The sequence below is a fragment of the Pongo abelii genome, chromosome 1 (assembly GCF_028885655.2).
Source record: "Pongo abelii isolate AG06213 chromosome 1, NHGRI_mPonAbe1-v2.0_pri, whole genome shotgun sequence".
Classification (NCBI taxonomy): domain Eukaryota; kingdom Metazoa; phylum Chordata; class Mammalia; order Primates; family Hominidae; genus Pongo; species Pongo abelii.
The window spans coordinates 4,714,009-4,730,405 of NC_071985.2; the positions used below are offsets into that span (position 1 = coordinate 4,714,009).

The following is a 16,397-nucleotide window of genomic DNA, read 5'->3' on the forward strand; positions in this document are numbered from 1 at the left end:
GAGTGACAAGTACATTGCCCAGGGCCACACAGCCCGGAAATGGCAGAGGCAGAACTCAAAATCTACTGGTCTTACTTGAGATTTCTCATGTCTTACCCACCCACTCTCCTACCTTGGGTGATAACTGCTGTTCCTAAATTCATACCCATTGGTGTTTCCTTGTATTTTATAACCTCTAATCTATAATCATTAACAGTTTTGCTTATCTAAAAATAAGGGTTCAAAGAGAGCTTCACTTTAATACAATTATTGCTCAAGGAACCAAAGACTAGTGTTTCAAAAGCATTGTAACAAAACTCTTTTTTTTTTTTTTTTTTTTTTCAGACGGAGTCTTACTCTGTCGCCCAGGCTGGAGTGCAGTGGCGCCATCTCGGCTCACTGCAACCTCCGCCTCCCGTGTTCAAGTGATTATCCTGCCTCAGCCAAGTAGCTGGGATTATAGGTGCCTGCTACCACCCCTGGCTAATTTTTGTATTTTAGTAGAGATGGAGTTTTGCCATGTTGGCCAGGCTAGTCTCGAACCCCTGACCTCAGGTGATCTGCCCACCTTGGCCTCCCAAAGTGCGGGATTACAGGCGTGAGCCACTGCGCCCGGCTGCATTGTAACAAAACTTTACTATATTATTAGGTGAATATTAGAGTTTGTTATATTACTCTAATATTCAGAGTAATTCTCAGTTGTACACTGATATTGCCATCTCAAAAAGATTAATTTGCCCAAGTATACATAGCTTGTAAGAGGTACAGTCCACATCTGACACAGAACAGACTCCAAGATCATTAATTTTTCACTGTTCTAGTCTACGTTCCTTAGTGCTTCAACAGTATCTCAAGAAATAAACATTTCTGGATATTAAGAATGGATAACATTTCACTAACCCAAGGAGTATGATTAGAAATGAAATCTTTGAGGATTTTTAGATTTAATCGAGTGTGATCCTGTCTGTAGTCAGCAACCATGTGACTTTTCAAGGTTTTTTTATGGAGTCAGATAGCAGTGATGGCCTTCTAATTACACTATATTCTGGAAATGTTATTAAAGTAATTTAGAAGTGGAGGAATTCCATTCAGCAACTCCTCATGATCCTTGCAGGCTGTACGATGGGGTTGAATCATACACAACTTAACCAGGCGAACTCAACAGTCAATGTTGTGAGAACACTGGTTGTTATCAACCCTGAAACGTGCTACACAGATTGAGGATGCTATGGGAAGAAAGTGTGAAATGATTTTTTGGATTTCCTTATCATCAGACAAAATGCAATTATTGTTCATGTGGATTTGTGGTGGTGACTCCTTTGAAAGTCATTGTTGGAAAATAAAATGAATAATTAGTTGATAATCACAGAGAAACTTTAACCACCTTGCTGAGGATTCTGTGTATTCCAAATATGTTAATGATTTAATATGATATCACTCTTTAACTATCAAGAGTTTTTGTTTGTTTGTTTGTTTGAGATGGATTTTCACTCTGTTGCCCAGGCTGGAGTGCAGTGGTGCAATCTTGGCTCACTGCAACCTCCGCCTCCTGGGGTTCAAACAATTCTCCTGCCTCAGCCTCCTGAGTAACTGGGACTACAGGCGTGACCTAATTTGTGTGTGTGTGTGTGTGTGTGTGTGTGTATGTGTGTGTGTGTGTTTTGTAGAGATGGGGTTTCACTATGTTGGCCAAGCTGGTCTCGAACTCCTGACCTCAAGTGATCCACCCACCTCAGCCTCCCAAAGTGCTGGGATTACAGGTGTGAGCCACCACACCTGGCCAGTCTAAGATATTTTTCAAGGATAACTTTGATCATGCATGATTTTTACCTTGTGCACCGATTTTAGAACTTAATCTCAGTGATATATGCAATTCCATTGTATTAGTATTTTACAGATATTGATTATGGCATACGTTTATTCTTGATCAATAATACTAATACTAACTAACATTTTTGAAGGCATAGTAATATTACATACAGGCACAATGCTTACATTCTTTATATGGGTATCTCAATTCTATTAGGTAGATACTATTTTTATCCTTTTCGCAGGTGAGAATATTGAGGGTCAGAGAGCCTAAGAGCCACGCTGTTGGTAAAGGCATATATTTTATTTTGGAAAAATGAGTTATTTGAATTATTTGGCACCAGGGTGAGTAATACAAGGGTAACGTTCCTCTGAGGGGCCATCTTATCCTCCCAGGCTATGAATTCTCTGAGGACAGAGCCTTCTCCATACCCTCCACTGTGTCTTGCACAGTCAGTGCCCAAAAAATGTTTCCTAAGGAAATCAATGAAATTATATGTGCTGAGAAATAATTTTAACTGAGGAATAATTTCTTAAGCAATAACCATGATCTATCATGGTCTATATTTAATCAGACACCTCAGAGAACTGAACATAAATGTATATCCTTGCTAATCTAGACATACCTTCTGCCCTGAAAATCTGATCAAACACTGGCCTAGGCTGGGTGCGGTGGCTCATGCCTGTAATCCCAGCACTTTGGGAAGCCGAGGCGGGTGGATCACCTGAGGTCAGGAGTTCGAGACCAGCTTGGCCATCATGGTGAAACCTTGTCTCTAGTAAAAATACAAAAAGTAGCCAGGCGTGGTGGCGGGTGCCTGTAATCCCAGCTACTTGGGAGGCTGAGGCAGGAGAATCACTTGAATCTGGGAGGTGGAGGTTGTGGTGAGCTGAGATCATGCCACTGCACTCCAGCCTGGGTGACAGAGTGAGACTCCATCTCAAACAAACAAACAAACAAACAAACAAAAACTGGCCAAATGGTTAGGATAAACAGCCTATACTTTGATAAACAACTTAATATTCTTTCTCTTATTCTGTGAAAAACTCTTCCTCAAGGAGTCCTTGTCAGGCCTCTTGCAGACCAGCCCTTTGCCAGCCTGTTGTTGTTTATACAATCATTGCCACCTAAGCATCTCTCAAATGTATCTAAATCTACTGCCAACACCCGTCATCTGCTGCCTAAATCACTGCTTCTCAAACTTGGCTGCGCTATGGAATTATCTGGGGAGTTTTAAAAATGACTGATGCCTGGGACCCCCACTTTGCCGCCCCACATGGAGATCCGGATTTAATTGGTATTGGGTATAGCCTGGGTGTCCAGATTTTTTAAAACTCCAAGCAATGTAACCAAAATTAAGAATGTTTGACCTGGCCAGGTGCGGTGGCTCATGTCTGTAATCCCAGCACTTTGGGAGGTTGAGGCAGGCAGATTGCTTGAGCCCAGGAGTTTGAGACCAGCCCGGGCAACATAGTGAGAACCTGTCTCTACAAAAAATACAAAAAGTAGCTGGGTGTGGTGGCTCATGCCTGTAGTCCCAACTACTCAGGGGGCTGAGGGAGGAGGATCACTTGAGCCTGGGCTGCCAAGGCTGCGGTGAGCTGAGATTGCACCACTGCACTCCAGCCTGGACAATGGGTGTGAGACCCTGTCTCAAAAAAAGAAAAAAACTTTAACCACTGCAATTTCCTCCTGACTCTCCACATTCAATCTTCGCCCCATGCTGCTCCCCACCCTGTCCCTCCTTTTCTTCTCCACAGTTAGAGTAACGTTTTCAAAATGAATTTTTTTAAATTTTTTATTTCCATAGGTTTGGGGAGAACGGATGGTGTTTGGTTACATGGTAAGCTTTTTAGTGGTGATCTGTGAGATTTTGGTACATCCATCACCCGAGCAGTGTACACTGAACCCAATTTGTAGTCTTTTATCCCTCACAAAATGAAATTGTAATCATTACTTCTGCCCTCCTTAAAACTTTTCAAGTTTCCCATTATTCTCAGACTAGAGGCCAAACCCTGAATATGACCTGTAACATCTTTCATACTCTGGTCTTCCCATCCCTCCACCGCACCCTGCTCCATGATCCCTCCTGATTTCTATACTCCAGCACACCCTTATTGTTTTTAGTTCCTCAAAACATGTCATGCTCCTTCCTGCCACAAGGCCTTTGCACATGCTGTCCTCTGTGAACCTGTTTCCCCACTCTCTGCCCAGTTAACTTTTAGCTTATCCTTCAGCTCTTGGCTCATCATTTCCTAAGGGAAGCTTTCTCTGACTTACTATATGCTCCTATACCCCCATATAAACTCTGCCTCATAGCATTTAAGGCGGGTAGACTTTTATGGTTATTTATGGTGATTTATTTTTTAGAGTTGGGGTCTTGCTATGTTGCCCAGGCTGGAGTGCAGTAGTATAATCATAGCTCATGCAGCCCCAAACTCCTGGGCTCAAGCAATCCTCCTGACTCAGCCTCCTGAGTAGCTTGGACCACAGGGGCCACTACGCCCAGTTAATTTTTAAATTTCTTTTGTAGGAGTGGGTTCTCACTGTGTCACCGAGGCTGGTCTCAAACTCCTGTCCTCAAGCTGTCCTCCCATCTCGGTCCCCCAAAGTGCTGGGATTACAGGCATGCACCACCACACCCATCCATGGTTATTGAGTGTAGAAATCTTGTGTCTATTTTTGCTTCATGTGGTATTGCTAAAACCTGGCACATTGACTGGCACTTAAATAGGCCCTCAAATTATTTACTGAAGGAATATGTATGGGTAAGTGAAAGTGTTCTTGGCATCAAATATATCACCAAGTCCAATTGATGCCACCCCCAAAATATCTCTGGAATCCATTTATTCCTCTTTATCTTCCCTGCTGGTCCCAGCCACCATCATCTCTGGTCTAACCTATTAAATTGTTTCTCAGTGGTCTGCCTGAGAAATTTTTCCCCTCCATTTTCCCCTCCAAACAGTGTCTTAACAGCAGCCAGAGGTTCAGGCACAGTGGCTCTCGCCTGTAATCCCAGCACTTTGAGAGGCCAAGTCAGGCAGATCACGAGGTCAGGAGATTGAGACCATCCTGTCCAACATGGTGAAACCACACCTCTACTAAAAATACAAAAACTAGCTGGGCCTGGTGGTGCGTGCCTATAGTCCCAGCTATTTGGGAGGCTGAGGCAGAAGAATTGCTTGAACCCGGGAGGTGGAGGTTGCAGTGAGCTGAGATCATGCCACTGCACTCCAGCCTGGGCAACAGAGCAACACTCTGTCTCAAAAAAAAAAAAAACAGCCGCCAGAGTAATACAAATAATGCCGTTAAAATGTAAGATGCCACTCTTCTGTTAAAAATCCTTCAATGTCTTACCGTTGCTCGCAGAATAAAATCCAATTGCCTGATCACTCTCACTCGTTACCCACCAAATGACATCGGTCTCCTTTCTGTTCCTCAAATATACCAAGCCCTTCCCAGCTTCCAGGCTTTTGCACTTACTGTTACTTTTGCCTGAAATGTCCTTTATATGACTCATTCTTATTTTTCAGGGCTCAGCTAAAATTGCATAGACATTTTCCCTGACTGCCCTATTTAAAGTAACTTCCTTTAGCTATCCTCATCTCCCTGCTTATTTCCCATATAGCACTACCACAATCTATGATTTGAAAAAAAAAAAAATGCACTTGGCTATGCTGAATATCCCCCACCAGAATGTCAGCTCTGCAGAAGCAGTTATCTTGTCTTCTCTGGTCACTGTACTCGGCAGATAGCAGTGTCTGGTTCATAACAGTTGCTCAACAAACAACTAAATCATACTGGGGTCACCAGCTTCCAGCATGGACCCCAATGATTCTTGCCCCCTGGTATTCATGCCTTGTGTAATCCTCTGCACACTGCTTTAGAGCTGGCTGTATGTGACTAACAGGATACACCAGAAGTGACAGTGTGTGCTTTTGTTTTTGTTTTTTGAGACAGAGTCTTGCTCTGTCACCCAGGCTGGAGTGCAGTGGCATGACCTCAACTCACTGCAACCTCCGCCTCCTAGGTTCAAATGTTTTTCCTGCCTCAGCCTCCTGAGTAGCTGGGATTATAAGCATTTGTCACCATGTCTGGCTAACTTTTGTATTTTTAGTAGAGATGGGGTTTCACTGTGTTGGACAGGCTGGTCTTGAACTCCTGGCCTCAGGTGATCTGTCTGCCTCGGCCTCCCAAAGTGGTGGGATTACAGGCGTGAGCCGCTGTGCCTGGCCAAGAAGTGACAGTGTGTGACTTTTGAGCCCGGGTCATAAAAAGCATTGCGGTTTCCACCTTGATCTCAGATTGCTCTGCCTAAGGGAAGCTAACTGCCATGCTGTCAGGACACTCACACAGCCCCATGGAGAGACCCACATGGAAAGGCACTGAGGTCTCCAGCCAACAGCGAGCACCAGCTCAGCAACCATGTGTGTGGCCCCCTTGGAGGTAGATCCCCAGCCCCAGTCAAGCCTTCAGGCAAGACTGCAGCCCCCACTGACATCTGACCAAAACCTAAGAGAGACCCTGAGCCAGAATGCCCAACTGAGCAGTTCTCAAATTCCTACCCACAGAAACCATGAGAACATTTTTAAAAAATCATCATTAACGTTTTCAGTCACTACATTTTGGAATGATTTGTTACTCAGCAATAGATAACAAATAGACATTCAATCAATAATTCAATAAATGAAGAATGAATATATAAATAAAAATCATCTCTAGAATTGGTCCAGCTTCAAAGCTCACTAAATAGGGGACTATCTGAAGCCATTTCTCCTCTTATGGTGCCCAGGCTGCACCACTTTCTGGTACCGTATTTTTAATTGTCCCTAGATCCCAACTTGACTACATCTCTTCTGCCTAAATCCATTATTTCTATCAGCAGCATCACCAATTTTGCAGAAATGAGAGGGTGCAGAGTTGTCTTTCATTTCTCTCGGTGCTTTTTCTATTAGCACTATCCTTTTTCACTCCAAATGCTCTGCCATATGAGTCTTCTTTCCATTTCCCCTGTAACCTCCCTAGTTCAATTGAAAAGCATGGGCTTTGGAGGGTAACATATCTTGGCTTGGGCTGGACTGACGACTTACCAGTTACTTGCTTGAGTAGACTTTTTAAAGTCTCAAAGCCTGCTTCCTCTTCTGCTAAATGGAGCTAACAATAATAATAATAATACTGCCTAGTTCATGGGGACTGTTACCACTAATTGCAACGATGAGTGTGTACACATACGTGTGTGTGAGTATGCCACTTAGCACGGTTCTAGGCACATGGCGGACATCCTTAAATCCTAACAGCTATCCTAAAAGGTAGACTTTGATTTTTCATTTTACAGAGGAGAAAAAGGTTCAGAGAAGCTAAGTACATTGCCCAACACCATGTAGCCGGAACGCTCCAGGCCCGCAGTGTTGCAATGCCTGAATCCTGTCCAATGCTTCCTGCTGCTCACACAGCATCACTGCAACAGTGAGCTGCTCTTCTCACCTGCAGTCCGTGCCTTCTCCAGCCCATCCTGAGCAGAACTGACGGACTCATGTCCTCTAAAGCTGCCTGGGTCACTCCCTTGACTATGATCCTACAATGGCTCTGGTTGTCCAAATTCCGCTTCCCAAACTCCTTCAGCTGCTCTTCCATTCGGGTATTCTCTCCTACTCCTCTGCCAGTCCGCATGTCATGTTTCACTGCCCCTTCTATTCTGCCCAGTCAAGCCAGCGTTTTCCTCACTGGAGTCCTCTCTGCTCCTGTACGTGCCTCACCATCCTATGCACTGTCCCCAGTTGCGCTGCAAGGTCCCCATCTCTGCTGTCCTTGTTTCTTCTCCACTGTGCACACCTGACCCATCAAGGCCCAGCTCCGGTCCCCATTCCTGCACTCTGCTCTCCTGGCTGTTCTAGGCCCCAGTGATCTCATCTTTTTTTTTTTTTTTTTTTTTTTGAGACGGAGTCTCACTCTGTCACCCAGGCTGGAGTGCAGTGGCACGATCTCGGCCCACTGCAACCTCCACCTCCTGGGTTCAAGCAATTCCCCTGCCTCAGCCTCCCGAGTAGCTGGGATTATAGGTGCCCACCACACCCAGCTAATTTTTGTATTTTTAGTAGAGACGGGGCTTTGCCATGTTGGCCAGGCTGGTCTCGCACTTCTCACCTCAGGTGATCCTCCCGCTTCCACCTCGCAAAGGGCTGGGATTACAGGCATGAGCCACTGTGCCCGGCCTCATCTTTCAACTCCTACACCTCTATTTGGTATTTAGTCAGTTCCCAAGCCTCATCTTCCCAGTTGGATTGTGAGTTCCCTGCAGGACTGAAATCATCTCCTGGACTTTCTATGTCCCGGCACAATACATAGTAGGTGGTGAGTATTTCATTGCTTTGCTAAAATTTATTTAGCTCCATAGGTTTGGAAAGAATTAAAAACTGTTTTCTAAACTAAGCAAGGGAGAATGTCTTTTGTATCTGTTTGTCTGTCTATGAGATCTCCTCATAGCAGAGGAGTTGCAGAGAAGTTCCTGTTGAAGGTCACTTTGGAAACTGGAGGCGCACCTGGATTTCCTTATGCAAAGGAAACAGATTTCGAACTCCCAATTGGTCTTGAAAGGACAACGTGCTCAGCCAGTTCTGTGGGGACCGGAACCCCATTGATGTTTTCTGATCACCTCTTCTTTTTAGCCCCTCTTCAACCCCCAGCAACTTCTACTGCCCCAAGCCTCATATTTCCTTCAGCCCTAACCCATGTCAAGCTAATCCCCAGCTTCCATTGCCACAGCCCTCCCCAGGGCTCCTTGGGACAGCAACCACTACCACTCTGCACGCCCTCCCAGCACCTCCTTTCCCAATGACCTTCACCTCAGCCCCAGCCTCCTCCCCAGCCTCTCAGCTCCCGCCGTGGTCAGGCTCCAGTCGTCTCGGAGCCTCCGGAACCCAGCTTTGCACTGCTTGAAGCCTCTCATCCCAAACCCCTGCTGGCAACCTCTGGCCCCCATGGTGGTTCCATCTATCGCCACCCCTACCCCTGGCTCAACTCCCCCAAGATCCACCTCTCCCGCCGTCTTCCTGGTCTTCCTAATGGCATCAGGCCATCTCCTCTGGCATTCCAGATTTTAAGTAAATAGAAAGAGACTCTCTTTAAAGAAAACTAGTAAATAAATAGTAGTACAGATGACACTCAGGTGTGACAGAGGCTCTGTAGCTTCCGAGTCAGGCACAGCTTGAAATGACCTGGGGCTGATTTCTGCTTCTCCTACCGCCTAGCTGTGTGACCTGGGGCTAGTTAATAAACTGCCTCTAACTTGTCTTTTCCTCCGTAAAATTGGGAAAATAGTAGGACTTTACTTCAGGGAGCTGCTTTCAGGACTAAATATGTGCCTGCCACAGTGTAAGAGCCTCCAAAATATTGAGGTTTACTCATTTTAAAAGTCTGTTGGCCAGGTGCAGTGGCTCACGCCTATAATCCCACCACTTTGGGAGGCCAAGGCGGGCGGATCACTTCAGATCAGGAGTTCGAGACCAGCCTGGCCAACATGGTGAGACTCCGTCTCCACTAAAAATACAAAAATGAGCTGGGCGTGGTGGCGCATGCCTGTAATCCCAGTTACTTGGGAGGCTGAGGCAGGAGAATCACTTGAACCCAGGAGGTGGAGGTTCTAGATGGTGTCACTGAACTCCAGCCTGGGCGACAGAGTGAAACTCCATCTCAAAATAAAAAAAAAAAGAAAAAGTCTGTCAATGAAGTAATTCATCCCAAGAACTAAAATTCAAAGCACCAATGACAGCAGGAACACAAGCAATGCTTAAATTGGTGTCTACATGTCCTCCCACAAGGTCCTATACGTTGGGGAGCCTCAGTCCCTTTCAGTATTTTTTTTTTTTTGAGACAGTTTTGCTCCTGTTGTCCAGGCTGGAGTGCAGTCGCACGATCTCGGCTCACCGCAACCTCCGCCTGCTAGGTTCAAGCGATTCTCCTTCCTCAGCCTCCTGAGTAGCTGGGATTACAGGCATGCACCATCACTTTGTATTTTTAGTAGAGACAGGGTTTCTCCATGTTGGGCAGGCTGGTCTTGAACTCCTGACCTCAGGTGATCCGCCTGCCTCGGCCTCCCAAAGTGCCGGAATTACAGACGTGAGCCGCCGCGCCTGGCCCCCTTTCAGTATTTTTTTACAACTGCAGCCTCACATATTACAAGGGGAACTTAGAATTTTTGAAATATGCCTCCAAATGTCAAATCGTTGTCATAACGTTTGAAATCAGGAATAAGAAAAGTTCTCTTAACAGTATGTTTAGGCACAATAATGATTTTGTCATGTGACAAGGGGCTCAGTGAAGAGTGGTCAACCAGGTGTGGTGGCTCACACCTGTAATCCCAGCACTTTGAGAAGCTGAGGCAGGAGGATTGCTTGAGGCCAGGAGTTTGAAGCCAGCCTGGGCAACAAAGCGAGACCCTCATCTCTATAAAAAAGAATTAAACAATTAGCTGGGTGCAGTGACTTATGCCTGTAGTCTCAGCCGCTTAGGAGACTGAACCAGGAGGTTTGCTTTAGGCCAGGAGTTCAAGACCAGCCTGGCAACATAGCAAGACCGTGTCTCTAATTTAAAAAGAAAAAAAGAAAGCATGGTCAGACTTGAGACTGTGTGTTAATAAGGATATATGCATTTCCATCCCTGAAGTCTCCTCTGCAGGGAGCTAGGTAGGGAGGAGCCTTGGGAGGCCCCCTAAATTCTTCCTGCACCCAAAAACACACACACACACATATCCATGCCTCCAACTCGACTGCTCCCAAACAGGCTCCCTGAGACAGCAAGCCCACGGGAGATGCTGATCTGTGGCCCAGGCAAGGTTAATCTCAGAGAGTTAAGAGCAGTTGGCCTGACTTACCAATCTCACAAAACGGCAGAGAATAGTCTCTTCGGTAAGTGGTTTCTTTATGCCATCGCTCAGCAGGCTTTGAAAGTCTTCGAAGACATATATGTCGAATGAGCGCTTGTTGGTCTAATTGAGGCTGATAGTGATATTTTGTCTTGGCTGGAATTGTCAAGTCTATGAGCGGTCTAAATGGAAATAGAAATAGTTTGCTGAAAACCCAGTAGAAAAAAGCAGTCCATTTTCTCGTCAGCTGGAATCCATTCTCTGGAAACGGCCGTGAAGCTAACGAGAGTATGGACAAGACTCCCATAGCTCTGCAACCAGCCCTGGCAAAGCTGAAGTAGATGGTTCAGGGACTTCTGTTCCCTGTTCTTCCCTTTAGCATCCCTCCTCCTCTCCAATGACAGGTCCTAGGAGGGTGATGCGTATCACACTCTCCACTAGATCCACCCGTGCACAGCCACTCCCCGCGCTCCAGAGGTCCCTGGTGCCCTTTCCCAGTGTAACTGTTCTGTGGATGTTTGTTGCTTCAAGGAACCAGTGCAAGCCTGGTGTGGTGGCTCACGCCTGTAATCCCAGCATTTTTGGAGGCTGATGGGGGCAGATCGCTTGAGCTCAGGAGTTCAAGGCCAGCCTGGGCAACACGGTGAAAACCCGTCTCTACAAAAAAATACAAAAATTAGCCAGGCATGGGGGTTGTACACCTGTAGTCCTAGCTACTAGGAAGGCTCAGGTGGGAGGATCCCTTGAGCCCAGGAGGCAGAGGTTGCAGTGAGCCGAGACTGAGCCTGGGTGACAGAGCCAGACCTTGTCTCAAAGAAATAAATAAAATAAAATAGGAATAAATACATCTGGTTAGACTAACCACTATGTGCCTCTTGGGGGTTGATGGACCTGAAATCAGTTACAACGTTCCTGTTCCCCTACTCAAATAGGTATCCCTTGGAAAAGAAAAGCAAAGAACAACCAAAATGTAGTGGCAAAATATCACTTGTGGCAGTATACCTTCACTGGTCCAGCTTTGGTGATATATATTAAGACCTTGAAAATCTGCACATATTTTGTTCCAACAATTAGGATGTCAACAAAGACTTAGCTCTAAGAGTGCTTGTCAAAGTGTTTTTATGATAATAAAAAGAGTGGGACAACTTGCATGTAAAAAAATAGGAAATTATTTAGACAATGACACAGAAATATGTGGGAATGCCATGCCACCATTAAAAGTGATGCTGTGGCCAGACGCGGTGGCTCACGCCTGTAATCTCAGCACTTTGGGAGGCCGAGGCGGGCGGATCACGAAGTCAGGAGATCGAGACCATCCTGGCTAACACGGTGAAACCCCATCTCTACTAAAAATACAAAAAAGAATTAGCCAGGCTTGGTGGCGGGCGCCTGTAGTCCCAGCTACTCGGGAGGCTGAGGCAGGAGAATGGCGTGAACCTGGGAGGCGGAGCTTGCAGTGAGCCGAGATCGCGCCACTGCACTCCAGCCTGGGAGACAGCGAGACTCCGTCTCAAAAAAAATAAATAAATAAATAAAGTGATGCTGTACGGCTGGGTGCAGTGGGTCATGCCTGTAATCCCATCACTTTGGGAGGCCAAGGTTGGCGGATCACCTGAGGTCAGGAGTTCGAAACCAGCCTGGCCAACATGGTGAAACCCCATCTCTACTAATAATACAAAATTAGCCAAGCGTGATGGTGGCCACCTGTAATCCCAGCTACTCGGGAGGCTGAGGCAGGAGAATCGCTTGAGCCCAAAAGCAGAGGTTGCAGCGAGCCAAGATCACGCCACTGCGCTTCAGCCTGGGCAACAAGAGCAAGACTCCATCTTAAAAAAAAAAAAAAAGGGATGCTGTAGTAGGATTATAACTATTGAAATGGAAAAAAGTCCACAATACATTATTAAGTTTAAACAAAGGTTTCAATTGAATTATGCATTGAATTGAATTGAATTGAATTCATTCAATTGAATTAAATGGATAAATCGTATGGTATGTGAACTATCTCAATGCAGCTATTACCAAAAATAAAAATAAAAAGGTTTCGAAATACCCATCCCGTCCCATTTTGATGTAGATCTGGATGATTCTGCAGGATTATCTCTGGGTGATGGTATTGTGGGTAATTTTCAATCATTCCATTTTTGACTGTGAATGTTTTCTAAATGTTCCCATAAACGTTTATGTTTTTAAACGAAAAAATAGATAAGATGAGCTGCTGTTGATGTGAAAAATATTAAATGTTGGCTGAGATTTAGGAACATCTAAATCTAAACGAGGTGAGTAGCCTTCTGTGAGTATATCGCTGTGAACTCATCACACTTAGAGGGGAGATTAAGACTGCTTCATCATCAGTTATGTTTGCCTGATTGGGTAACCTTGATTGTAATGGGCCTTCTTTAAGAAAGAGTGTGTTAGCAGAAATGGAGAGGCTGTGCCTGACATTCAGAAAAAGCAAGAGCAAGAATCTGACCATGCTTGTGGGGTACTGAATGGGGAGAGATGCTGGATGATGGGAAGGTGCTCTGTTGTGAATGGGCCTGAAGAATCATTGAGAATACCCACCCACCTCTGCTTGTTCTTATTTCATGCTTAACAGGTACCTGACCTCGTAAAGTAGGTGCCTTGAATGATGGGTGAGAGTACTCCTTTTCCTACAAAAGAATGTCTCCCACAACACAAAATAAGGTCAAAGTGCCTATGGGCTGGGTGCAATGGCTCATGCCTGTAATCCCAGCACTTTGGGAGGCCAAGGTGGGCGGATCACTTGAGGCCAGAAGTTCGAGACCAGCCTGGCCAACATGGTGAAACCCTATCTCTACTAAAAATACAAAAAAATTAGCTGGGTATGGTAACGTGTGCCTTTAGTCTCAGCTACTGGGGAGGCTGAGGCATGAGAATTGCTCGAACCTGGGAGGTGGAGGTTGTGGTGAGGCAAGATCTCACCGCTGCACTCCAGCCTGGGCAACAGAGCAAGACCTTTTCTCAAAACAGTAAGATATAAAATAAGAATAATCTCACCACTCATTAAAAAAAAAAAAACCTTAACAGTTTGGTATATTTTCTTGCAAAGTTCTTCTATCCATTATTATTTCTGCTATCATCAGTATTATGAGGAGTAGTGTATCTTTCCCCCGCCCACCCCTTTTTGTCATTGTAGCTTTCATGACATTTTTGGACATTGAGATTGAGGAGGGTGTCTCACCTGGGAGCTCTCTTTGCACTATGATCAAAATGGAGTCTTGCCAGCTGCCCAGGGTAATAGCCTTGCACGTCTCTTCCTTGGTGAGCAATGAATATACTAGAGCAGAAAGTGAGGAGGTGAGAAGAAAGCCATTCTTACAGTTAGTTCATTCCAGAAGAATGCCGGCTGTGGCATAATACAAAACGTATTTGGTCTTTGTCCCCAGTTCCTGGCACTGAGCCCCTAAAACCCATGGAATTTCCTGATAAGAGTCTTTTTCATGCATAACCAGCCCTTTTCTACCATAGCTGAGTGTATGGGCCTCGCAGGCCTCCCATCTCCCACCACAACCTCCCGCATCTGTAATAAAATGTTACTTATGTTTAGGATTCATAAGGAAATATTTAACACATCAAGTATTAGGTTCAAAATATTAGGAAAAAAATAAATAATTGGATATATAAAACCAGTGGGTGGGCAAGCCTATTTCTGGAATAAAATGAAATTAAATGAAAAGAAAAACAAAAAATAAGAAATAAATAAATAAATAAAACCAGTGGGGCAAATGTTGATAACAGTTGAAATGTGGGAATCGGGCTGGGCGCGGTGGCTCACACCTGTAATCTCAGCACCTTGGGAGGCCGAGGTGGGTGGACCACTTGGGGTCAGGAGTTTGAGACCAACCTGGCCAACATGGTGAAACCCCGTCTCTACTAAAAATACAAAAAAATAGCTGGATGTGGTGGCACATGCCTGTAATCCCAGCTACTGGAAGGCTGAGCCAGGAGAATTGCTTGAACTCGGGAGGCAGAAGTTGCAGTGAGCTGAGATTGTGCCACTGCACTCCAGCCTGGGCAACAGTGCGAGACCCTGTCTCAAAAAAAAAAAAAAAAAAAAGAAATGTGGGAATCCGTAAATGGAGGGCTCTGTCTGTAAAAAGTAAATAAAAATAAAAATAATAAAAGAAATGTGGGAATTGGTAAATGGGGGCTCATTATACTGTTTTTTTCTACTTTTGATGTTTACAAAATTTCATCTTTTTTTTTAATTGTAACAAATAAGTCTGTAAAGACTAAACGTGAAGCAGCACTGTGATGTCAAAGCACAAGGCGCTTGCAAGCCTGGGAGGGGGACTCGAGCCCTGTCTAGAGGCTGGATTTTGAGGAGTTTTGGGAGCATCATTGAGCTAACACGTGGGGACTGGGAGGGAGCACTTCTGTGGGGTGAACGTAACAGGGGGTGGAACAAAGGTGAGTGGTACAAGTGGAATACAACCGGGCTGAGGGAGACCAGGCTGGAGGGCCATGGTGCTTAGGTTTTATGCTTTAAAATACATCTCATTTTATTTTATTGTATTTATTTATTTATTTTGAGACGGAGTCTCACTCTGTCACCCAGGCTGGAGTGGAGTGGCCCAATCTCGGCTCACTGCAACCTCTGCCTCCTGAGTTCAAGTGATTCTCCTGCTTCAGCCTCCCGAGTAGCTGAGATTACAGGCGCCTGCCACCACACCGGGCTAATTTTTGTATTTTTAGAAGAGATGGGTTTCACCATGGTGGCTAGGATGGTCTCAAACTCCTGGCCTCAAGTAATCTACCCACCTTAGCCTCCCAAAGTGCTGGGATTACAGGCATGAGCTACTGCACCCAGCCAGAAATACATCTCATTTTATAGTACATTGCTTTTCCTTTTGTATTATAGTTATAAAACTGTAATGAGATAGGTTGGTGTAAAAGTAATTGCAGTTTTTGCTATGACTTTCAGTGGCCATTACTTTCAATGGCAAAAACTGCAATTACTTTTGCACCTACCTAATATTTTTAAATTATATGTGGTTGGTTTATATTATTTACAGATTTTATTTCAGAAGAATACAGAGATATTACAAAATATCTGTTATTAAAAAGGGGGTGTTGTGTCTGAAAGTTTGAGAACTACTGATGGAGGTGATAGGAATCTTTGTGAGGTTTGTTGTTGTTTGTTTTGTTTGCTTTTAGAGATGGAGTCTCACTCTGTTGCCCAGGCTGTAGTGCAGTATGATCATAGCTCACTGTAGCCTCTAACTCCTGGGATCAAAAGATCCTCCTGTTTCAGCCTCCTAAGTAGCTGGGAGGGACTACAGGCATGTACTATATGCCTGGCATATATATGAAATTTTTTTTTTTGTAGTTTCACTGTGTTACTCAGGCTACTTTGTGAGATGTTTAACAAGATTCATGACATGGTAGAGAAAGATCTTTTTTGATGGCAATGTGGAAAACCATATTTTTAAAAAGACAGGGTCTCATTATGTTGCCCAGCCTGCTCTGGAACTCCTGGGCTCAAGTGATTCTCCCGCCTTGACCTCCCGAAGTGCTGGGATTGCAGGTGCGAGCCGCTGCACCCAGCCGGAAAACAGATTTGAAGACCGTGTGACTAAAAGCAGAAAGACTGCTTAGGAAGTGATTGTAGTGCTTTTATGTGGGACATGATGAAGCTCTAATATGATGGAAATGTGGATGGAGAGGATAGGGCTGATTGAGGATATTTTAGGAGATAGGATGGAGGGTAAAAGACAGGGAAGTGTC

The 16,397-nt window shown here is 45.0% G+C and overlaps 1 protein-coding gene across 1 annotated transcript in view; it reads right to left on the minus strand.

The window, feature by feature from the left end:
• Nucleotides 1–16,397, minus strand: part of SPMIP3 (sperm microtubule inner protein 3) — a 38,498-nt gene that overhangs the window by 1,491 nt on the left and 20,610 nt on the right. The window contains exons 3-4 of the mRNA XM_002809234.3: nt 13,852–13,947; nt 10,659–10,831 (exon numbers count right to left, since the gene is read on the minus strand). Coding sequence (XP_002809280.2) covers nt 10,659–10,831; nt 13,852–13,947 — 269 coding nt within the window. The remainder of the gene's footprint in view (nt 1–10,658; nt 10,832–13,851; nt 13,948–16,397) is intronic.